The sequence below is a fragment of the Trachurus trachurus genome (genome assembly GCF_905171665.1).
Source record: "Trachurus trachurus genome assembly, chromosome: 16".
NCBI lineage: Eukaryota > Metazoa > Chordata > Actinopteri > Carangiformes > Carangidae > Trachurus > Trachurus trachurus.
Genome location: NC_139902.1, coordinates 28316669 through 28342419, shown reverse-complemented (window position 1 = coordinate 28342419; position 25751 = coordinate 28316669). Strand labels below are relative to the sequence as shown.

At 41.3% G+C, this 25751-nt stretch overlaps 1 protein-coding gene across 1 annotated transcript in view; it reads right to left on the bottom strand.

Annotated features, from left to right (window-relative positions):
* The window catches only part of hace1 (HECT domain and ankyrin repeat containing E3 ubiquitin protein ligase 1), a 38585-nt gene that overhangs the window by 6061 nt on the left and 6773 nt on the right, over positions 1-25751 (bottom strand). Inside the window, exons 7-20 of the mRNA XM_083989926.1 lie at positions 24333-24415; positions 23491-23587; positions 22646-22747; positions 21725-21831; positions 20804-20954; positions 16773-17107; positions 13828-13896; positions 13634-13721; positions 12738-12849; positions 12062-12159; positions 8582-8669; positions 8318-8467; positions 6638-6834; positions 2087-2218 (exon numbers count right to left, since the gene is read on the bottom strand). Coding sequence (XP_083846052.1) covers positions 2087-2218; positions 6638-6834; positions 8318-8467; positions 8582-8669; positions 12062-12159; positions 12738-12849; positions 13634-13721; positions 13828-13896; positions 16773-17107; positions 20804-20954; positions 21725-21831; positions 22646-22747; positions 23491-23587; positions 24333-24415 — 1809 coding nt within the window. The remainder of the gene's footprint in view (positions 1-2086; positions 2219-6637; positions 6835-8317; positions 8468-8581; positions 8670-12061; positions 12160-12737; positions 12850-13633; positions 13722-13827; positions 13897-16772; positions 17108-20803; positions 20955-21724; positions 21832-22645; positions 22748-23490; positions 23588-24332; positions 24416-25751) is intronic.

Below are 25751 nucleotides of genomic sequence, written 5' to 3'. Positions count from 1 at the left end.
AACATCCTGGAAAGACATTACTATCCGATCGCAGAGCGCCTGCTCTCTCCGCCACAGAAACACACACTTTTTCCTTGTTGTGATGATTTCTTTACAAAAAATAAACAGTCAGAGATATTATGGACATTACCACTGCACTGCTCCACCGTTTATTTTTGTAAAGAAATCATCATCACAACAAGGAAAAAGTGTTTGTTTCTGTGGCGGGGAGAGCAGGCGCTCTGCGATCGAATAGTAATGTCTTTCCAGGATGTTTCAGAGTTCGGCGATCGGAGGTGAGTGGCTACATGCAAAAACACAAAGTTTATACTGTTTATACTGTTTATACTGTACACTATATGAGTTCAGTGGTGTCTCGTAACGATTCTAGTCATGTACCATAGATATTTGATTGTTTTTTGAGTGTTTGTTGTGGTTGAAAGAATTGCCCCCATAGGTTAGCATTGTCGCTATCCCTAGCGCCAGGTAGCCATGGTGTAACTCCGGTTTGCCTGTAGCAATTTTAGGGGTCAAAAATGACCGGAATTCTCCTTTAATGTTAAGCTAATGTAATTATAACTATAGAAAGGGGCAGGTATCATACGTTTTTCTTTTCTGCTCCATTTATGGTGTTACAGTATGTAGATAAAGAAAAAAAAAAGAAAAGTTAACTTATGTAATCATGTTATGTAGTATGAATTTAATGGAATATGAAATGAAATGAGATGAGAAGAGATGTGCACATGGTGGCAAAAATGTCAGTTTTATGTTTGTTTTTTATCCATGAAAATTTTATCTAAAACACGATCAAAATAAAACATGACTTAATAAAACTAGAATTAGTTTTATTGTTTTCCGAGGTCACTGTGACTTTTTGACCTTCGACCATTAAAATCTGATCATTTCTCCCTCTGAGTCCTCGAGGCTTCACTCAGATTGTCTATATATGTGTGTGTGTGTGTGTGTGTGTGTGTGTGTGTGTGTGTGTGTGTGTGTGTGTGTGTGTGTGTGTGTGTGTGTGTGTGTGTGTGTGTGTGTGTGTGTGTGTGTATATATAAGGACGGACGACTGAAAAACATAACGCCTCCAGCTGTGGAGGCATAAAAACAGATCCCACTAATAGAGTTGGAGATAAGGGAGGAGCTTCAAGGTGACCCCCACCCCCCACCCCCCCTCCACACACACACACACAAACACACACACACACACACACACACACACACACACACACACACACACACACACACACACACACACACACACACACACACACATATATAGACACACACTCAGCACCAGCATCGCAGCAGATAGAGCTAATAAATCCCTGAATCAGAGCCGAGAACGCTGGTCGACACGGGAGGGAACAAAGACAAAAACCAATGTTTGAAAGAAGATGGAAGGAAAGGTAGAGAGAGAGGAAGGTCAGGAAGAGGAGGAGGAGGAGGAGGAGGAGGAGGAGGAGGGGGAAGATGAGATGGAAGAAGAGGGGGAAGAAAAGTAGGAGGAGGAAGGGGAGGAAGAAAAAAATAGGAGGAGGAGGAAGTGGAGAAAGAAAGGTATAGGCGTAGGATGACTAAGAGGAGGAAGAAAAAAGTAGAGGTGGAAAAGAAGGAGGAAGAAGAGGTAAAGAGAGGGAGGAGGAGGGGAAGGAGGAGAAAGAGAAAGAGTAAGAAGAGGAGGAGAAGGAGGTGGGAAGAGGAGGAGAAAGAGAAAAAGGAGGAAGAGGAGGGAGGAGGAGGAGGAAGACAAAGAGAAAGAGGAAGAGGAAGAAAAGGAGACTGAGCAGGGAGAGGGGAAGGGGGAGGAGGAGGAGGAGGAAAAAGAGGAGGAAGAAGAGGAGGAAAGTGAGGAGAAGAAGGATGAGGAGGGAGGGGGGGATGAAGAAGAAGAGGAGGAAGGAGAGGACAGAGAAGGAGGAGGAAGAGGAGGGAGAGGAGGAGGAGGAAGAAGAAGAGGAAGAGGAGGGAGAAGGAGAGAGGAAGAAGAAGAAGAGGGGGAAGAGAAGGAAGAGGGGGAAGAAGAAGAGGAGGAGGAGGAAGAAGAGGAAGAGGAGGAAGAGGGAGAGAGGAGGAGGAAGAAGAGGAGGAGGAAGAGGAGAACTCACCAGCTCGTACTCATCAAACAGCTGGATGAGCGAGGGAGGGATGAAGGTGTGGAAGCCGTGGAGGAAGGCGTTGATCTGAGGCTGGATGGCTCGAGTCATCCTCAGCTCCGTCACCAGCTGCACGTACTCGGCCTGGAGACACACACACACACACACACACACACACACACACCCGTCAGTATCAGTGTGTGTGTGTGTGTGTGTGTGTGTGTGTGTGTGTGTGTGTGTGTGTGTGTGTGTGTGTGTGTTATCGATCAGACGGCGCCTCCTGCTGGAGCCGCTGCAGCGCTGCTCCCTCTAATTAGGGCTCCAGGCAAAGAGCTGCAGGAGATCAATCGATGAAGAGGACGGAGAGGAAGGAGGAGGAAGAGGAGGAAGAGGAGGAAGAGGAGCGGCCATTAGAGTCACCTCCAGGCTCCCGGGCTCCAGGCTCCAGGCTCACAGCGTCACCGTGACAACGCAGAAATACTTTTAGAAACTTTTGTAAAATATTCTCACCAGACTGTTGGAATATACAAGTGTCAGACCGGTTCTGACCGGTTAGACCAGTCCAGTCCGGTTAGACCAGACCTGACCAGTGTTCTACTGTTTTGTCTTTATGTAAAGCACATTGAGCTGCCTTGGTATGAAATGTGATGCCTTGCCTAGTGAGACCAGATCTGCCCAGTTAGACCAGATTAGACCAGTTCTGCCCAGTGAGACCAGTCTTGACCAATAGAGAGCCTAAGCGGAAGCAGGAAGTAGCGTCGCCATGGGACCTCAACTCGGAAAAAGTCTCCATGTAAGTGAACGGGACTGAAAGTTTTATTTCGTGATCCGATCTAATTGTGCCATGAGAAACAAATATGACCTCTACCTGTTTAAAACATCACGTTTCATCCGAAAAAATCAGCAGTTTATCGTAAAACGGCAACGGAAGAATGTATTGAAGTGTGAATGTGTGAAGACGCTCTACAGACTTCTGATGCCCCACAAAAAATACGTCACCAACTGACACGGGAAAGGGCGGCATTTGGTGTGTGACGTCACCTACGCGACTTGTAGTCTTTCTGGTTACGGATAGAATTTTATTCTACAATAGTTTTACAACAAACTGCTGATTTCTCTTCATGAAACGTGATGTTTTAAACAGGTAGAGGACATATTTTTTTCTCATGACTCAATTCAATCGGATCACAAAATAAAACTTTCACTCTCGTTCATTTACATGGAGACTTTTTCTGAGTTGAGGACCCATGGGGCCGTTACTTCCTGCTTCCGCTTAGTCCTAAACAAGTAAGACCAGTCCAGTCCAGTCCAGTCCAGCTGTGGTTCAACATCAGTGTTTCTCTGCCAGTGACCTGACATTACTTCTTATATTTTGTGTCCATCTTGAATCCTCCTCCTCCTCCTCTTCTCTCTGACCCTCCAGACGTTTTTTCCGTCGAGGTCGAGGAGACGAGGTGAGTTAAAGGAAAAGGAGAATTATTTTGGCTCTTTGACTCTTTGAGTGCAGCCTGCGTCCGGCGCTGCCTCAGGCTGAAGACTTGATCTCAGACTGAACCGTCCTCCAGAGCCGAGCACTTCAGACATTCACCGTGTGATGATGGGTGTTTTCATCAGAAACTCGACGCTGCGTCTTTATATCAGGACGAGACCGGAGAGAAACATGAGGACGGAGCGAGCGTAGAAAACACAAACAGCTGCACCGTTCATACACGCCACGTTAGTGATCAATGGTCACAAACAGAAAGAAAAAAAAACGATTATCAGCTGATAGCAGGAAATAATTCATGACCTCAAAGAGCTCGATATCAGACCGAAAGCAGCAAGTAGAAAATGATCTGCCACCACATCTCCAAACCTGCGCTAAGAATTTATGAATGTGAGCTTCTTTCTGTGTTTATTTTTTATTATTATCATTATTTGGGGGGGAGTTTTTCTATGTTTGTTGTTGTTTTTTTGCCTTTTATTGATGTTGGCAGTGAAGATAGACTAGGAAAAAGGAGAGTCAGTGAGAGAAAGTGGATGATTGACCTGCAGCAGCACGACCGGGAGTCAAACCAGCGATCTCCTGCTTCGAGGCTCAATAAAGCCAGAACAGACGTGTGATATCCACTCACACAACCGAGCAGCTGTGAGCTCAGAAAGTTGAAATCGGAGAAATCATTTCAAAAGTGAAGTAAATCATTTGAAAGAAAGTGTTTCTGACTGTGGTATTAAAAAAAATCATCTTTAAATAAAAATCTAAAATGTAAGAAAGTCTAAAGGACACACTGAAGGTTTTATTTTATTTACAGTGTGCAGAGAGAGACTGAATCCAACAGGTGAAAGGGGAACTGCACAAGGATTTTCAACAAAGACTGAGGAATCCACTTCATATTAGTTGCATTAAAGGAGACATATTATGAAAATATCACCTTTTGAAGGCTCTTTAACATCTGGCCCCCAAAATGTGAGAATTGACAAATAAAAATCTGTAATTTCCCTCAGTTGTCTGACAATGATGCCATTCGTTTTTGAATTTGCATAACCCCACCACTACTTGGGACAGGTAGAAGGGGCGGGGCAAGCAGTGGCTCATTTGCATTTACAGTAAAGGGACAGGCACTGAAACCAGCCGTTCTGAGCAGGGCTGTTTTGAGAGGATGAAAAGAGCTGTGATGTTTGATCCTTGGGGGATTTTGACTAAAGCATGTCACAGATATGTCTTTAAAGGGATAGTTCAACATTTTGGTAAATTGGCCCATTGCCATAATCCCTATAGTCATAGCAGTAGGTTCGTTACCTTTAATTGTCGGTGCAAGCTATTTTTAGAACGGCGGAGCAGAGCTGTGAGCTGCTCAGAGCTACACTACGGAGGCTAATGGGATTTCTACGTTTCCGTCATCAAACTCATCAAATACACAATCCAACAACTCCACAACGCTCTGGTGGACAAGCTGTGACCTGCACATTCACCACGCTATGAGATAATAACAGAACGTTACCAGACAGGGTTGTTTTAGAGGTAAATACAGAGACTGCTTGATGAAAAACTGGCCCCAACGGGAACGCGCATCAGAGGTTTTGCATGAATTTATAGGGGCATAATATGTCTCCTTAAACAAAAAGAAAAAAGAAAGAAACAGTGGAGGAAGAATTAAAAAATCTGGGTTGGGTCCTGGACATAAAACAGGAAACTCGTGCTTGGAGTTACAAGCGTCCATGCTCTCATATTCAAGTCTCTGACTGTTTCTGTTGCTGCTGCAGAAAGAAGCCGGAGAGAGGAAGTCGTGACCGTGCAACTGAAGACAACAATAAAATGAGACGAGAAACTCCAAATCAGCGTCCGATGTGTGCAACACAAAACAAAAACAAGAATACTAGAGATTTGACCATGACAGTGGAGGCTCGACCACAACATGCAAACCCTTGGAGAGTAATAAACTGCTAATAAAAAGGAAACCAGAAACAAAACAGGATCCGCTCAAGACCGCAGACACCAAACATCTCATCTATCAAACCTCAGATAACATCAGCCAGACAAAGATCCTGATAATCAAAGAGCTGAAGGGTGCAGAGCTTCTTCACTAGATCAATAATAACACCGATCACCCAGCACAAGAATAAAATCCAGGAAAAAAAAAAGCCCAACAGTCCAAATACTGTATTTTAGGACTTGAATGCAAGGATAGTTCACCCAAAATTCAAATTTCACTCATTATCTACTCACCCTCATGCCGACTAAGGGCTGGGAGAAGTTTCAGAGTCCTCCGTGGCTTCTCTGAGTTACAGGGGGTCTCGGCGTAGCAGTGCATGTCCATATAACGGTTGCAAATGGATACCAACTGTCTTCGTAACAAAAAGACACACCAAAAAACATCCAAATACCTCCATGCTGCCCGTCTGTAATGTCCGTCTTGTATTGAAGCGCCTAATTGCGAAATTGTTCTGAAAAAAATTAAATAGTCTATATTTCAAGCTTGTTTGTAGCGGAAGCTCCTCTTCCTGGTCCGTCCAAATCTCGCGCAATTTGCGCCAGCGTCAGTAATCGCACTGACGTCGGCACAAATCTCAAGACGGACATTACATACGAGCACTATGGAGGTATTTGGATGTTTTTTGGTGTGTCTTTTTGTTACGAAGACAGTTGGTATCCATTTGCAACCGTCATATGGACATGCACTGCTACGCCGAGACCCCCTGTAACTCAGAGAAGCCACGGAGGACTCTGAAACTTCTCCCAGCCCTTAGTCGACATGAGGGGGAGGAGATAATGAGTTCAATTTTGAGCTATCCCTTTAAAGAGACAGGCTGTGTAATAACAGCACAATATGTTCTTACAGCAAAAGGTGTTTCAATTTTATGACCAAAAACTCTTTTTCTCAGATTTCTAGAGCAGCAGTTACCAAAGTCTTTTTGTTTTTCTCTTTACAACTGAAGTTAACATGAGAAAAAAGTAAAATACTGATGAAACATAATTTTGTGAATCTGAACAAAAAAACCTCCAGTAGAAAAAAAAATACTGTTCAAATGTGTGAGTTTGATTCATTATAACGAGTTTAAACCACCAGCTACTGTAGCACTGACCTTGTTGCCCTGGGTAACCAGGATGCTGGTCCCGCCCGGTTTGAGCGGCACCTCCTCCATCGCCCCGAACACGTCCGTCTCCACGGAGAAGGTGAGCTCCAGCCCCAGGTCGCTGATGTCGTTGTCCAGGATCCACTGCAGGTTCTTGGCGTACTCGGGATCGATGGACGACACGTCCTGGTAGTTCACCGGGATTCCTGCACAACACACACACACACATTTCATATAGTTATAATTAAAGGGATAGTTCAACATTTTGGCAAACTGGCCCATTGCCATAATCCCTATAGTCTTAGGAGTAGGTTCTTTAATTGTCGGTGCAAGCTATTTTTAGAACGGCGGTGTGATAATAGTGTTTGATAATAATGCAACACAAGATAATTAAAGATGCTGAATAGATGGATAAATAATTTATTTATGATTTATGGAGAAGTGTTGGGGTTAAATAAGCATTGCTTCTTCTCACATCTTTTCAAATATTATAAAGAATATAATTACTATGCTTTTGTTTTCTATTGATTTTCTATGCTTACGTTATTTACTGTTCAATAGTGCTTGAGTGTGAGCACACACGCACACATGCACGAACACACACACACAGAGATCCAAGCACTTTATTAACTCATAAGGCTTTATTTATTTTTTATCAACTTATTTTATTTATTAGCGATAGGTTACCTTTTTGTGTGCCTTGTCTTGTATCTGTTGCTGCTGTGACAAAGTGAATTTCCCCCTTGGGGGATTAATAAAGTTTTATTCTATTCTATTCTAAAAATGAACTTGTGCCTTACTTTTGCTTACATGTTCAAAATAAAAAAAATAATAATTTAAATTCAATTTAGCTGCATTAAATCATACTTTTAGATTATATATTATAATCATAGAAAATGTCATTTGTTGCATAAGGAACAAATTAGGGAATAGTTATTAATACAAGTCATGAAGCGGCAGCTGAGTTAAAAGTCTCATAAGAAACCAGGAAGTTGGTTTTCAGAGAGAGAAACAAACGTTACATGAAATTAACGTGAAAACGTCAATTTCTTAGAAGTAACAGCTCAGTTAGCAACATATCTTCTTACAAACTTAGTGACAAACACTAAATATTATAAATATTAGCCTTGATGTGAACTTTGATATTTCAATAAATCACAGATTTTTCAGACCTGTCTCAGTTTACTGTGTCGTCTACAACAATTTATAACTAATAGAAAAATTATCTTATTATGTAATGTTGCTTCACTTTCTCTCTGAGGCGAATAACAGAGTCATGCAGTGAAATACCGTTTAAGTTATGCATTTGAGAAATGCCATTATTTGATAAGTATTTTTCACTGTTGTTGCTGTTTTTTCATGGCCTTCTCCTTTGTGACAGGAAATAAATGGGTACGGAGAGGAAATAACTGCAACTGAATGGATAAAGAAAAGTGTCGAGGCTGCAGTGAAACTATAAAACATGTTGATGGGATATTCTGAGTCTTAATAATGTGATAAATTTAACCTCCATTTTAGATAAATACGACTCATTTTATAGGTTTTCTGACATTCTCAGGCGCCTCAGGTGATGTAAAAATGCAAATAATGCTGAATTAAACACCAGGACTGTGCAACATGCATCACAGAATATCACTATCTGTACTGTACACAGTGGTTTGTGTTGTTGTGTGTTTGTGTTGTTTGTACCCAGTATGTGTTTGTAGAAGGAGCGGGTGAAGTAGATGTTGACCAGCTGCCGGTGGTACAGCGCCAGACCCAGGATCTGACCCGCGAACCGGAAGTAGTTCAGATGGTCCGGGTTCACCGAGGAGTTACTGTTGGGCTGGAAAGTGGTTCCTGTGGATCACACACACACACACACACACACACACGCTCCGTCATTACACACTGCCACAAAGTCCTGTTGTTTTACACTTAAAGTTGTTGCAGTAAAGAGAAAACGTGACGTACCATCGGCCGACTGGGTGAACAGAGCGTAGTCTGGGTTGATGATCTCATTGGACAAGATGTCAAACCACTCCCGAACCACACCTTGACCCTGAAACACACACAACACAAGATAATCAGCTGAAACAGCAACAACACACATATCTTATTTGCAATGAAAACTATAGTCCTTTTCTTATCAAATAAACATTAAGTCATAGTTCAACATTTTGTCAAATTGGCCCATTGCCATAATCCCTATAGTTATAGCAGTAGGTTTGTTACCTTTAAAGGGACAACGAGGAGTTTTGGAAAAGCGAAGCGTTTTCTCACTACATTTATGAGCCTCCGCGCGCACCGTAGAATTCTTCGACCGGCGCAAGACAGACTCATGTTTTCATTAATCAAGAATTAAAGTCAGAGGTTCGAAGACGATCAGATACTGTCATAGTTCCGACCATAACAGCGATTCGGCGGCGTTATTCTCAGGACTCGCCACGAAACCGAACGTAAAGAAATGCTGGTCGGCTCGACCAGCATTTCCGCCACCACTAATAATAACAAAATAACGATAGAGACAGAACGATATATTTATCGAAAATGGGTCCATTAACAAGTGTGGGTAACGTAGATTCATCCACATTAACGTGAGACTTTTTTATAACCAAATAGAAACTCCTCGTTGTCCCTTTAATTGTCAGTGCAAGCTATATTTAGAACGGCGGAGCAGAGCCGTGAGCTGCTCGGAGCTACACTACGGATTTCTTGGTTTCCCTCATCAAACTCATCAAATACACAATCCAACAACTCCAAAACGCTCTGGTGGACAAGTTGTGACCTGCACATTCACCACGCTATGAGATAATAACAGAACGTTACCAGACAGAGTTGTTGTAGACGTAAATGCGTAAATGCGACGTAAATGAGACTGTTTGATGAAAAACTATTGTCATCATCAGTGTTGGGAACGTTACTTTTAAAAAGTAAATAGTTATAGTTACTAATTACTTCTCCCAAAAAGTAACTGAGTTAGTAACTCCACTACTTCACTATAATTGTAACTAGTTACCAGGGAAAGTAACTATTGCGTTTCTTTTTCTTTCTTTTTTTTTAAGTTTAAATATGTCGAAGAATTTTGATTTTTTTTCTCTCATTTTTAAATTGTATTTTATTGTTTTCATATATTTCACTGATCGCAATTATGGAATGCGAGTGTGTGTTTTATTGAAAGCGAGGCTGGTGTGCCTATGAAAATAGGTTACAGTGGGTTTTTTAAGTGCTGTGGCTACAAGCAAATCTCATATTGTCTCTGTACAAAGACAACAAAGACCTTTTTAAATGTGAAAACAGCGGAGACCTATTCAAGATTTGCGTTTAATAACAGGCGAAACATCGAAATTAATTTATTCATGGCCACATTAAGTGAAATTATTAACTTTACCGATTATCCATCTGATTATCTGTCCTGCTGCGAGCGCACAACAGGGTATCTGCGGATCCTTAAAAAGTCTTAAATTCATGTATCTAAAATTAAGGCCTTAAAAAGTATTAAATTTATTAGAAAATTCTAAGATGGTCTTAAATATATAATACACAGCATCATAAAATATGTATGCACTTAAACTTTTATATGAAATAACAGGGTATGCGCGCGGGGTCTTAAAAAGTCTAAAATGTGAAAATCTAAATTTTAGGTCTTAAAATGTCTTAAATTTGTTGAATTATTGTGTTCAAGTCTTAAATAATTTTAGACAGGTCTTACATTTTCTTATGCCCACCATGGGCGAGCATTTCACTCGCATTTGCCCCTAAAAAAAACAAACATGTGTGAACCGGAAAAATCACAAAAAGAAAGAGCACACGATTGGTCAAAAACTACAAATCCCACAATTATCTGGCCTCAACAATAACAGTAGTTAGTGTAAGTAAGGGAGAGTGGAGCTGTAGGTGAAAAGAGGAAACAACGCCACCTCTGGTCCTGTTCTATGTTGTTCGTTCACACCGTCACCGTTTATTCGTTACGTCCGCGGTGTAAAAGGCCGTGACGCAAAGACGCGATTAGGCGCGAGACGCAATTAGGCGCGAGACGCGGCAGACGCGACTTTTTTTTTTTTTGCGACGCTACACCCGATTCTTTTATGGCGACGGGACCTTCGCGTCTTCGTCCTTTTCGCGGGCTTCCCACCAAACACGAGGAACGCTTTTTTTTCGCTCGAGTTTATACGCGCGACCAAACGCGAGATACGCGAGAAATGCGATTTATCGCTCGTTTTGACTTTGTGTAAATTCGCGTCTTCACGAGCCCGCCCATTTTCACTACAACAACAACATTTCTGCTCTCACCAACCATGGTTGAGGTCACAACGCTGCTGTAGCTGCTCTGGAAGAGTTCCAGCTGATGAGCTACAGAGACTTTAGAGTCAAAGATTTTTGGATTTAATGAAGAAGCTGCACAGAGTCAGGTGAGCAGAAGCTCAGGACAAACACTTCGCTCCGGGACATAATGTAGCTACACCTCACATGTTCTTGTCTTTTACCTCAGGGAGATTAAAGTAGTGTCTGTTTCCACTTTCCCTCCGATCTCGGCAGCTTCCCTCTGCTAGTCCGTGTGTGTGAGGCTAAACTGCGTGCGTGTGTGGTTTGTGTACAAACTGAACACTGCCTCTGATTGGCTTAGCATGAAACCTTACTCTGCCTCAACCAATCATCATCACTTATGCAGTTGTCTCGTCCCTCCCTCCTCCCCCCTCCCCTCACCAAAGGAGAGGAGGAAAAAACAACAACAGTTTAGCAGCTTCTGTGTCTGAGATGAGCCAAGTCGGAGGACAACGGCTTCACTGAGTAGTTTGTAACGCGCCTCATTTAATTGTCGGTAACGGTAACGGCGTTGTAACGGTGGAAATAGTAATTAGTTAGATTACTCGTTACTGAAAAAGATAACGCCGTTAGTAACGCCGTTTATTTTAACGCCGTTATTCCCATCACTGGTCATCATTAATCACAGTTTAACATATGAATTTGAATTATTGTCCAAATATTAATTAACTAAAGGTTAAACACATTTCTCTTTTCATGTGCTTGAGCTCTTTTTTTAAAGAACTTCTGTCTTAGTTTTGGATTTGCACTTTTAGTCCTCTTAATTGTCTTAATACAAACCAATGCTCTATTTTAGTATAGTTTTTATTTTATTATATACTGTATATATTTTTTTTCTCTCCCTCTCTTTCCCCTGTACTTTCTTTTATTATTTTTTTCTTGCTTTTAATTGTTTCCAATTTTTATTAGTTTGGGTTTTATTTTAATTTAAAAAAATTGTTAATAATATTTTTATGTTGTTGGTTTTTTTTTCCAGTTTCCAATTCTCACTGCTAAATGTCTTGTTTTTATGTAAAGCACATTGAGTTGCGCTGTATAAATAAAGCTGCTTTGACTAAAACTGCATTTAGACTCCGACACAGGTCAACAGAAAACAACAGTTTTATTCCTGTGAATCTGTAAACTCACCATCCCTTCCTCGCCGTGGAAACGGACAGCGATTCCCTGTTTGAGCTTCTCGTTGGTGGATTTGGAAACCATCTCACAGCTGCTCCTGAATATGGAGTCTGTTGGTGACAAAGAAAGAAATTAGAGGCGCCAAACCTTCACAGACTAGAGGGAACAGAGTGAATAAAGCAGTCTGGGTTCACGCTCTGCTCTCTATTGTAAAAAATAATAAATGTTATATAATAATTATAATAACTTTAATTTATGAAGCGCCTTTCAAAAAACCCAAGGTCGCATTACAGTGAAAAAAAAACAAAAGGGAGAAAACTAAAAGACTAATTAGGAAGAAGCGGAGAAAAGGTGAAACACTTTAGAGTTTTTTTAGTCTGGAATTTAAATAAATAAATGAATAACAATTATTATTATCTTTTTAATTTATATTGATATAACATTTATATAATCATTTTATTATTATATGACTTATTCTCAGCATAGCCTTCCAATATTAATCTTGACTGACTGTCTCTCTAGTTCTCTGTTCCTTTGTAACTTCACCTTTTCTTTAAAACTGGCACAAATCAACTTATTCCCTAGTCGGTGGACAGGTGTGTGTGTGTGTGTGTGTGTGTGTGTGTGTGTATGTATGTGTGTGTGTGTGTGTGTGTGTGTGTGTGTGTGTGTGTGTGTGTGTGTGTACCTCTGTGGATGAGCAGGATGTCGTTCTCGTTGACCGGGCGATGAACCATGTCCGAGTCCGGCTGACCGGCCAGCAGGTGCTCGTAGAACCACTCGCAGCGATCCTTAAAGGGCTGAGAGAGGAGAGAAGACAACAATGACTTCATCCATCCCACATTTATTCAACTCATTATCACGTCTCTGAGCTTTTAACAACTCAGACTGTGGATTTTTTTATTTATTTATTTTTTATTCCAGCAGCTCAAAAAGCCTTTAGAGCCGTCGCAGAGAGACGGAGTCGAGGTCTATTTGCATAATATACTGTATGCTTTTGTTCTCTAAACACTGGAGGAAGAGTGAAGGATTAATGTGGAGGAGAGAGAGAGTCAGAGAGAGGCTGGGAGATGAAATCTAATTCACCAGGTTAAAGGGATAGTTCACCCAAAATTCAAATTGCACTCATTATCTACTCGCCCTCATGTGGACTAAGGGCTGGGAGAAGTTTCAGAGTCCTCCGTGGCTTCTCTGAGTTACAGGGGGTCTCTCACAAACAAGCTTGAAATATAGACTTTTTTTTTTTTCGGAACAATTTTGCATTTCGGGGCTTCAATACAAGACGGACATTACATACGAGCAGCATGGAGGTATTTGGATATTGTTTGGTGTGTCTTTTTGTTACGAAGACAGTTGGTATCCATTTGCAACCGTCATATGGACATGCACTGCTACGCCGAGACCCCCTGTAACTCAGAGAAGCCACGGAGGACTCTGAAACTTCTCACAGCCCTTAGTCCACATGAGGGTGAGTAGAAAATGAGTGCAATTTCAATTTTGGGTGAACTATTCCTTTAAAGTATCTGCAATTAAAACACAACGAGGCTCCGAGGCTGAAGCGTCGCTCCGTCACTCTGACCTCACCTGGCCCTTAATGATGTGCATGAAGCGCGACATGAGCTCCGGACACTCCAGCAGGAAGTGGAAGTGGTTGAAGATGATCTTTGGATTCCTGACGAACAGAGGAAGAAACAAGGGAGGAAGTGAGAGAGAGCAGAGAGACACAACTGCAAACAAATGGAAGTGTGTGTGTGTGTTTGTGTGTGTGTGTGACTCACCTGGTTACGAAACACTTGAGCACGTTGTCGTGTTTGCAGACGAACTCGATGAAGCGAGGGGACGTCATCCTGAGGAAGAAATACATTCACTTTTCATTTCTGAGCTCGACCATGATGACAGCGGTCCTGGTGGCCGCCGTTTGTAAATGAGTGATGTCATTGCTCAGAGGTTGTGATCTTTTATCTTATCTTATCTCCTTTTATCATGTAGACTCACTTTTACTTATTTTCTTTATCTATTTAACTACATCCTATATTTTAGTTTTGCTCCTCCTGGTCTCAACTTGCTGCTGTGTTGCTTCATCTCCTCTGGTTTTATGGCACTTGTTTGTGTTTCGTCTTCTGTGGTTCACTGGAGTCCCAAAGCTTTAAAAAAAATGACCCTGTAACACTTTCTAGATGTCAATGATTTGTTTTTTTCATCTTTTTTTTGAATTTTCATTTAGATAGCTACATGATGTGTTGCTGTTTAAGATCTTTTAATCTATTTCACTTCACTGAAATTGGTTCTATTGAAGTGATTCCTTGATTCAACAGGTAGTGGTGGTAGTGACTGGACAGTGAAATTAAACTCAGCTTTCCAAAGAAATTTGGTTTATCACAGTTAGTTCATGATTTAACAAGGTGACAATTACTTTTTCACATAGGGCCTGGTAGGTTTGGATCAGTTTTTCCCCTTAATAAATGAAATCGTCATCTAAAAACTGTATTTTATATTTATTTGTTATTTAAGCATGCCAAAAGTTCATTCTGAATTTGGTTAAGCACTGCTTTAAGTACGCTGCACATGCTGCTTGGAACGCACTGCAGAAAACTTTAAAGTTAAAGGAGCTCATCAACCTTGCATCTTTGAAAACCCGTGTGTGAGAGACACTGGAGCGGCTACATATAATCGCCCTTGCTCTTGTTTTAATGTCAATCCGGAGTCTTAGTCCTGTTACTTTTATGTTGCATGTATTTTATTCAGTTTCTGTGTCTTAATTGTTGCAGCTTTCCCATGCTGCTGTCTTGGCCAGGCTTCCCTTGGAAAAGAGGTCATTGTATCTCAACGGGACCTACCGGGTTAAATAAAGGCTAATACATTTTTAAAAAATTGGTTTATCCTTGTCTAATATAAAAATTTGTTTGATGATCCTAAACATTGAAGTGTGACAAATATGGAAAAAAAAAGTAAGAAATCAGGAAGGGGTCAAATACTTTTTCACGGCACTGTATAGTGTTCTGTGCTGTGAACTGTTTATTGAACGACATCTGTTGCTCGTCTGTTAAGAGTTTTTTCGTGAGAGTTTTTCCTCAGTCGATGTTGAGAGTCTAAGGACAGAGGATGTTGTTGTAATATTGTGTAAAGGACTTAAAGACAAACTTTTTGTAATAAATACAAGCCACACAAATAAACTAGTCTTGTCTATTCCTTGTTGTACCGACATTAGAGCAGCAGCAGCAGAACAGGTTGTAGAGACTGAGGTGCTACTCTGTTATAAATCAGCAGAAGAGGCTAATAATAATAATAATATATAACAATAATAATGTATAATATAACACCACTTCTTGTAGTTATAGATGTAGATGTAGATGTATTAGTCGTGTCTGTGGAAGTCGACCTGCACACTGAGGTCTTCATAAACTGTCAGGGTTGAAAACGTTATTATTCGCTACAGCTTTTAGCTAAATTCAATATATCATTTTAATTATTTTAATCATTCTAGTTGCTATTATTGTCTTTTACTGTCTTATGTGTTTATTTTTCTTTTAAATGTATTTTTCTGTTTTGATTTTAATGGATTTCTATGCCTCTGTAAAGCACTTTGAATTGCCTGGTGTATGAATTGTGCTATACAAATACATTCCCCTTGCCTTACCTATTATATTACAATAATATATAATAATTTTGTAAAGTTTTGTGATTTTTTTTCCTTTCGTTTTGTATTAAACTGACAGTTTACTGTTTTCCTTTATTTTATTTAGCTTATTTTTTACTTTATATTATTTTGGTAAATCATATTTATGCTTATTTTTGTTATTTTTCATTATTTCCCTTTGCATTGTCATTGTGTGTTACTGTATTTCTCATAGGTGAAGTTTTAAGATAATCCCACAGTGGGTTCCTACTTTTCTACTTTTACTTTTCTCTGATTTTTTTATTTTATTTTATTTTTTTTACAATTATGCAGATAAATAACCAAATAAACCAATAAGCTTTTAATATATAATTTCTGTGTGTGTTTTATATTGTTTTCTATGTTTTATACTTTGCTGCTTTTAAAGCAGAAGTGAGTGATATATTTGTGTTATTATAAGTCTTAAATAGTTATATCTTCCGACAGCAATCACTTACATAGAGTGTTTGGACTGAAACACGGGTCTCTCAGTCCCTCTGCTCTGCTCTGAGCTGAGGAGAAAACATTTATCGTATCCTACAGTTTTTATCCAATGAGGAGAGAGAACGGCATGCAGGGCTGTGTGTGCAGCCAAGGAACGCCGTGAATGTGGCGACGTAGCGACGAGGACTGTTATGGTGCGTTCAAGGAAACTCGTATTTTTCCGACCGTGAAGTGGTACCAGTTCGATCTGGTACGAGTTCACGGGTCAGAAGTTACGAGTGGCCGTTATAGTGACTTTCACCGGTAAAACAGGTCGGAAAAACACGAGTGGGTTGCCTGGAACGCTACAAAGTCGTAAGTTGTGACTTGAAGCTGTAATTTACGATTTCAAAATCCTGCCTGGAACGCAGCATTAGCGAAAACGACCGGACCACTCACTTCTGCTTTAACTGAATTTATATGTTTTGTGTTCTTAACTGAATTTATTGTATGTAAAGTGTCTTTGAGCTTCTGGAAAAGCGCTTATAAATAAAATGTATTATTATTATTATTATTATTAATAATCAATAATCGAACCAGCTGCAGTGATCAGTATATCTTGTGTTAGCGGTGAAGAGCACGAACCCTTGTGGCATCTGACAGGAGCAGCACATGTAGAAGGCCTGGATGACGGCGCTGAGGCGGCTGGCCGTCATGGAGATCACGTCCTCCCCGTCGACGCACGCTTCCGTTTCCATGACGATCTGCGGGTCCAGCAAGGCGGCGGGGAGCTTGGGCGGCGAGCCGGAGCCCGAGCCCGAGCCAGAGCTGGAGTGGTGTTCAGCCTCCCGCTGCTTGAGGAGCAGGGAGGCGATCTCGCTGCTGGAGGACGAGGACGACGGGTTCTTCCTGTCTCTGTCCAGCTCGGTGGAGATGAGAACCAGCCACTCGTCCAGAGAGTGCCACAGCAGCTCCAAAGGCTGAGGAGGAGGAGGAGGAGGAGGAGGAGGAAGAGAGGGACGGATGGGAAGAGGAAGTGGAAGAGGAAGAGAGAGAAGGACAGGAAGAGGAAAGGGAAAAGGAAGAAGAAGAGAGGGACGGACGGGAAGAGGAAGAGGACAGGAAGAGGAAAGGGAAAAGGAAGCGGAAGAGAGGGACGGACAGGAAGAGGAAGAGGTAAGAACAGAGAGGAGAAGCTGTGACCTGCAGGTTCCATAAAGCTTCATGAACACTTCTCAAAGAAATAGAGACACAAAGCTCAGGAGAACAAACTTTATCCAAGTCATGAAATCTTTTAAAGCAGCTGTTCTGAAACTTTTCAACATCAAGCATCATAAAGATGTATATGTACAGCTGGGAAAATAAGTATTGAACGCATCAATAGACCTGCATAGTGAGCAGCATAGAGGTAATGATGGTTAAATGCATTACTCATTGATTTTTTTTACATACTGTACAGTATGTACCTGCTAATTGCAGGTCTCTCTACAACTCTCTGTCAGTCTCCTCGGCTCTTGGACGACTCTTCTTAGTTTTCTTTTGACTCTGTCAGAGGACCTGGTTGTGGCCAGTTTATGGTGAAATAACGTTCTTTTATCTTTTTAGTTCCAGATTAAAGCAGAAGTAAGCGGAATGTTTGTGTTAATATAAGTCTTAAATAGTTCTATCTTCCGACAGCAATCACTTATATAGAGTGTTTGGTCTGAAACACGGGTCTGTCAGTCACTCTGCTCTGCTGTAAGCCGAGGAGAAAACTTTCCTTGTATCCTACAACCTTTATCCAATGAGGAGAGAGAACGGCATAAAGGGGCGGTCCTCTCTGTGTGTGCAGCCAAGGGATGCGCGTGAATGTGGTGACGTGGGGACGAGGGCGGGGACTGCTAACTCTATCGGCTGACAAGAAGTTAGCCAAAACCACCGGATCGCTTACTTCTGCTTTAACGGCATTAACGGATAAAACGGTGCATTCAGACACGTCTGTAACCGATGCATCAGGATGTTGTGCAACACAAGTTTCTGAAGGTCTGGAGAAGCTCTTTGCTTTTCCCCGTCATGAAACGCCTCGTGTGACACCTTGGTGATGAGAAACCTTTTCATAGGCGTCAGTTTGGACTAAACCAGCTGTTATTACTTTGCACTGATAGGGGACAGGATGACTTTCTAAACACTGTGAGACTCCAGCTGCTTTCTTGTCTTTTCAAACCTTTTTGCACCTCCTCCTTTTCTTCATGTGTTCAATACTTATAACTTCTTCCCTGTGTCATTTCACTCATTTTCACTCAACTTCATTTATGGACATAAACGTTTGGATTTCTTTGTATATGTGCATTACTTCACTTGGGTTGATGCCGACATCTGGTGAAAGTTTCATGTCAGTAGCTCTATTAGAAATATATTTTCTAAGAAAAATGTTGTTCAATACTTATTTTCCCCGCTGTATATACTGTAGCTATATAAGGTTATTGATGCAAAAAAAACAAACATATATGAGTACAGGTATGCATTAATATATATTCATTCAATATAATGTTTAACCAACCATAAAGGAACACGACATCTCCTGCAGAAACATCTACAAAAAAAATTGAGGTAATTATTCATATTGTTCATTATTATCTATACCAAAGACATCCCCCTTGTTGTTGTTCCAAATATTAGATTTCGGGTATTGCATGGGCCTTAATTAAAAAGGTACTTTATTGCAACACATGTCACAAAAATGGCACAGGTAAGTATATATACATGTACATGTAGGAGCAGGGTTAGAGTTAGTGCCAGCCTTTTACTCTCTGAAGATCTAACAGTGCCAGTCAGAGTAATAATGATCATGTTAATTACTATAGTGATAAAAGTTATTATAAGATAAGATCTGTGCAGCCAGATTACATCGTGCATCTCCGTCTTCATGAGCCAGCAGCGTTGTAGCAGCAGCAGCAGCGTCGAACGCACACTCAGACATTTGTTCATGTTATACTGTATGTAAACTTGCAAGTCAGGAAGCTTTCAGAGGCTCAGAGAGTTGTGGACGACACAGATCTGATCTGAGACACTGATGCACCGTCCGATCCGCCGAGTCAGGAATAAACACCACCACCACCACCACCATCTTCTCCCACGTGTGTCGTAAACGCAGCACAAATAAATCATGTCGGAGTTTTTTTCTGGTGTCAAGAGTCAAACATCTGAGTCATACCTGAGCCTGAGCATCCATCTTACTGACCAGGAGGAGCTGATCGCCCCCCCAGGCCTGAAGGAAGCACTAGAATCTCTAAGTGAACTGAGAATTGATCTGCGTAACAGACGACCAGACCGGACTGTACTGAACTGAACTGAACTGGACCTTCCCTGCAGCGCTGAGGTCACCTGAGGCTACACTGCATCCAACCACAGATGAATAATGCAGAAAAACCTCATGCTGCATGAAAATATACATGCTCAAGAACACAACTAAGACCAATTTTGGTATTTTAAACTAAAGAATTCCTTATTTTATAAGTCGTTTTTTATTAAATTACTCAAACAAGAGTGTTCTGATCTGTGCAAACAACCTGAGACCTTCAGAAACAATGTTCTGCACAGGTGGAAATAGTCAAATTATAAAGAATGAGTCTTAAAAAAAGCTCCAATTTAAAAATAATCTTTTGCAAAATGCACATCTTTAATTATACTGTTGATATCTCTGTATGTGTCTATAAACACAGAAACTTCGAGAAAAGCCTGTTCTCTATATTTTATCTCGGGTGCCATCATTGCAATAAAATTGTGTGCAAACTGTGCCGATAAATATCTGTCCCGATAGTTATCATGCATGTCAAAGAGAGAGAGGAAACCTCACAAAAAAACAAAAAATAACCCAAACCACCGCGTTAACAGAGGAAGATGATGAGCAGCTGCTCAGCGAAGTAAAATGAGCTGAGTGTTGAGATGAAGATGGACATGCAACGATGTGAATTTTGTTTATTTAACCTACAAGTATTATTTCTTCAGAGATTAAGCCATAACAAGCCTTAAAGGGTAGTTCAACATTTTGACAAATTGGCCCATTGCCATAATCCCTTTAGTCATAGCAGTAGGTTCGTTACCCTTAATTGTCGGTGCAAGCTATTTTTAGAACGGCGGAGCAGAGCCGTGAGCTGCTCAGAGCTACGCTACGGAGGCTCATGGGATTTCTTGGTTTCCCTCATCAAACTCATCAAATACACAATCCAACAACTCCAAAACGCTCTGGTGGACAAGTTGTGAGCTGCACATTCACCACGCTATGAGATAATAACACAACGTTACCAGACAGAGTTGTTTTAGAGGTAAATTCATGCAAAACCACTGATGCGCGTTCCCGTTGGGGGCAGTTTTTCAGCAAGCAGTCTCTGTATTTACCTCTAAAACAACTCTGTCTGGTAACGTTGTGTTATTATCTCATAGCGTGGTGAATGTGCAGGTCACAACTTGTCCACCAGAGCGTTGTGGAGTTGTTGGATTGTGTATTTGATGAGTTTGATGAGGGAAACCAAGAAATCCCATGAGCCTCCGTAGCGTAGCTCTGAGCAGCTCGCGGCTCTGCTCCGCCGTTCTAAAAATAGCTTGCACCGACAATTAAAGGTAACAAACCTACTGCTATGACTATAGGGATTATTATGGCGATGGGCCAATTTGCGTGTGTGAACCTCAGCACTCACCTTGAACACCTGGCTGCGCGGCGTCTTGTTGCCGTTGTAGCCCATGTCGTTCCCGTTGTTGGGCGACGACGGCCCGAGACGAAACACGTGACAGAAAATACGAACGATTCTCAGGAGACTCTTCATCTGAGCCTCGTAACTGCTGGACAGACTGAAGAGAGGAGGACGGAGAGGAGAAGAAGACGACGAAGAAGAAGAGGGATGTCAGAAGAAGTCAATAATCAATCTACAATAACAACTTGAAAGATGTGATATTAAAATGTTTCTAGGATCAGACTCTGGTTGTGCACACTGTCAGAGAGAAAGTGAATAATGATGATTTCTGACTATAAAGATGTGAATATGTAGATTTTTTTTTTCTTTTTAGATGTCTAAATCGTCAAAAAACAAAAAAGAAAAATAGAAAAAGGAAGCACAATAGATTTAATCCAGGCGTTAACAGAGCGGTCGTATCCAACAGTCTGTCAGCTTATTCAACAAAACGTATGTGAATACTAAATATATAAAATACATAGAAGACAGACTGTGATAATATTAATCCTCTCTGTTGGAGAAATTGCGGCTGTCACCTCATGAACCATTATCATTATTCTTGGAGATGCCAAAACATCCAGACTTCCTCCTCTCTGGATATCTAGAGCTTTATTATTATTATTACTATTATTCTATCTCCTGTGGCTTTGTTTTTCCCCCGAAGATGAAAAGAAGATAGACTACGAGTCGATCTTAATGTATATTTTTCCTTCTTTTCTCATGCTTTGTTTATTTTATTTGTTTATCTATGGGTGAAAAATGAATAACAAATGCGTTCTGAAGTGGAAAACAGAAAGAGGAAATGGATATTTTGTTTACAAAGAGATGCAGGAAGAAAAGTCAGATGAGTGAGGAGTTAAATAAATGAATGTGTGTGATGGATCAGACCTGAGCAGCTTGTGTCCGTTGGTCGTGGCCACTTCAGCGAGACTGGTCAGGATCCTCTGGTAATGACTGTCGCTCTGCTGGGACACATGCTCCAGAACCTGCCTGAGCTGAACACACACACACACACACACACACACACACACACATAGGCTTACACACTCTCTAAAGGAAGTGCACATGCAGGCAGGGCCGTTGCTAGGAATTCTGGGCCCCCTTAAAGAATACTAAAGTGGGCCCCTCCCCCTAACTTTTCCTTTTTTTTTCTTAGACTACGTATGTATTATCGTTTTTTATTTAGCCTACTTTGTTTTGATGCTAGTGCAGCATTACACTGCAAAAACTCAAGTATCTTAGCAAGAATATTTGTCTTATTTCTAGCCAAAATGTCATTTCTAGTCAAAACAAATCTCATTATACTTAAAATAAGACTCATCATATTAAAAGTAGCTTGTTTTTAGACACTTTTTACTTCTTTCAAGCAGATTTTCACTTGGAATAAGTAGAAAAAATCTGATAGTGGAGCAAGTTTTTCTTCCTTATTACAAACACAAAAAACTTACTTTCACTGGTAGATTTTTCTATTTATTGTGAATTTAAGTGAAAATGATCTAAAAACAAGTTAATTTTTAGGTTATGAGTCTTATTTTAAGTGGAAAGAGATTAGTTTTGACTAGAAATGAGACATTTGGACAAGAAATAAGACAAATATTCTTGGAAAGATGTTGAGTTTTTACAGTGTACTATGAGTATTAGTCAGGGTCTTACGCAGAATAAATCAGTCATACAAAGATTAGACTACTGGGGTTTTTTATGGGCCCCACTGGGCGCTGGGCCCCTAGAATTATCATCACCTTTCTCCCCTATACAACGGCCCTGCATGCAGGATTTATCAATGAACACGGAGGAGAAACTCGGCTCTACCATGTTTTCTTTAATCTCGTCGTTCTGCGTCATCTGGATGAGCGTCTGGAAGAGTCGTCCGTGGTGCTGGATGAGGATCTCGCAGGTTTCTCCGTATCCTCCCTGCAGACAGGAGGAGGAGGAAGTTAAAGGGATAGTTCACCCAATATTCAAATTTCACTCATTATTCTACTCACCCTCATGTCGACTAAGGGCTGGGAGAAGTTTCAGAGTTATCCGTGCCTTCTCGGAGTTACAGCGGGGCTCCGTGCAGCACTGCATGTCCATATGACGGTTGCGAACGGGGCTCACTTTTCTTCCTCCAAAAAGAGACACCAAAAAACATCCAAATACCTCCATAGTGCTCGTATGTAATGTCTGTCTTGTATTGAAGCCCCGACATGAGAAATTGTTCCGAAAAAAAATTAAATAAGTCTATAATTTTAAGCTTGTTTGCAGCGGAAGCTCCCAGTGTCTCAGTTCACTGCTCTTCCTGTGTCAGTGCAAATCGACCGGCGGAACAATTTCTCATGTCGGGGCTTCAATACAGGAGGGACATTACAGACGAGCAGTATAGAGGTATTTGGATGTTTTTTGGTGTGTCTTTTTGGACGAAGAAAAGTGAGCACCATTCACAACCATTATATGGACAAATACTGCTGCGCCGAGCCCCCCTGTAACTCAGAGAAGGCACGGAGGACTCTGAAAATTCTCACAGCTCTCGACTGCTCTCGACAGTCGACATGAGGGTGAGTAGATAATGAGTGAAATTAGAATTTTGGGTGAACTATCCCTTTAAGAACACGACACAAAGAGGGGAAAAAAAAAGAAGGGAGTGACGGGTGAAAAGGTGATGAGCTGCTCACCTGCACGCACAGATCCAGAGGAGTGATGCCGTTTTTGTCGGCCACGTATTTGGCACCGCGAGAGAGCAGGATCTGAGCTGTGTCTCTTTGGCCGTGGCTGCAGAGAAAAAAGTAAAATATGAGCATTTTAAGATATTACAGCACATTATAGGGACTCTGACATGGGAATTAAAGGGAAACTATGCAAGACCTGTCACTATTTTGCTGTTTTGGTCGTTTTTTCTACACGGAGCATCACCTACTGTTGTAAAAACCCACTGCTGCTAATCCTCCGTCCTCCCGGCCCGGCCATGTACATTTGTTTTGGCAGAGAGCCTCCATTCTCCCTCCTCATTTAACCATCACAATTACTCTGGAGTAATTTAATTAAGGTCATCATTATTTAACTCCCTTTTTAAAGGCGAACTATGCAAGTCTGGTCGCTTTTCCTCTGTGCTGCTAACCCTCCTCTTGGCCATGTGCATTTGTTTACAATGAAGCCGGTGAGAAAAGGAATCCATGGAGCGGTGGATAACATACTGTATACTGGTAAGATGTCACAATGTGTATTTTCTGTAGTCTTATTTGTCATAAACAAGAGATTACTGGTTACGGGACACCGGGTCAGAGGCTCTGATCTTGCACAGGTTGTTTCTTTTTTTCGGGCCAAGAGACGCTAGGTGGAAGACAGAGAGCCTCCATTCTCCCTGGAACAAGTCATTTTACCATCACAATTACTCCCAAGCTGTCTAATTAAGGTAAAAAAATAAAATGCATAGTTCCTCTTTAATAACAGGGGGAAACACAGTGTCCAAAAAAAGGAAGTAGTTATGACATTTAACACTAATGACCATTGACCACACCTGCAGGCGAAGTAAAGAGGCGTGGCTCCGGAGACGTTTGGCCGGTTGATATCGGCTCCACTGTCCAGAAGACACAGCACCGTCTGAGAAGGAAAACAATCAAATACAAAATATTCTTAAAGGGATAGTTCAACATTTTGGCAAATTGGCCCATTGCCATAATCCCTATAGTCATAGCAGTAGGTTCGTTACCTTTAATTGTCGGTGCAAGCTATTTTTAGAACGGCGGAGCAGAGCCGCGAGCTGCTCAGAGCTACGCTATGGAGGCTAATGGGATTTCTTGGTTTCCCTCATCAAACTCATCAAATACACAATCCAACAACTCCAAAACGCTCTGGTGGACAAGTTGTGACCTGCACATTCACCACGCTATGAGATAATAACAGAACGTTACCAGACAGAGTTGTTTCAGAGGGAAATACAGAGACGGCTTGCTGAAAAACTGCCCCTGACAGGCATGCACATCAGCAGTTTTGCACGAATTTACCTCGAAAACAACTCATTTTGGAGTTGTTGGATTGTGTATTTGATGAGTTTGATGAAGGAAACCAAGAAATCCCATTAGCCTCCGTAGCGTAGCTCTGAGCAGCTCGCGGCTCTGCTCCGCCGTTCTAAAAATAGCTTGCACCGACAATTAAAGGTAACAAACCTACTGCTGCTAAGACTATAGGAATTATGGAAATGGGCCAATTTGCCAAAATCTTGAACCATCCCTTTAAATTATTCTTATAATAAGTACTAAATTGCACGTTCCCACTCCAGAGACTTCTGCATATACTTTTCAAAAGGAGGAATTGTGACTTCCCTCTTTTCTCCCGTGGAGCCGAGCTCTGTCAGCAGCTACATGTGAAGCACATTAATGGCCGACGCTTCGGTCACAGCAGGTGATTCAACCACGAGGCTGCGTCATCGTGGAGCAGTTAAAAGCTGCAGCTCAGGGTGTGGTCGACACAGAAAGGAAACACAAAGGAGCAGATGGTACCGAGCCGAGCGGCTTTGTAATCTGCACAATGTGATGAGCATTTGTTGTGTGTGTGTGTGAATTGAAGTCAACGCTTTGTTGTTCAAAAGTATCGACTCATTCGTTCTGATCCACTTTGCTGTGTCGTCCTGTTTTATCCAGTCGTTGTTGCATATGGGATATCTGGATATCTGCTGCAACTCTTTCACAATAAAAGCCCCATTAAGAATCAAGGGAGTTCCTTATTAACAGTCCTCGGACACACACACTTCAGGGCTATTAATTTGAAATGATGACAGGAAGCGCTGAGTTTGCATTTGCTGCACGATGCAAAATCTCACTGTGACTCTCATTTGACTCTCTAACTCATTTCACCAACTTTGACAGGGTAAAAAATAAACAAAGGAGCAGACTGATACGAGGAGGAAGTGAATACTTCAGTGTCTCTGAACAAATCC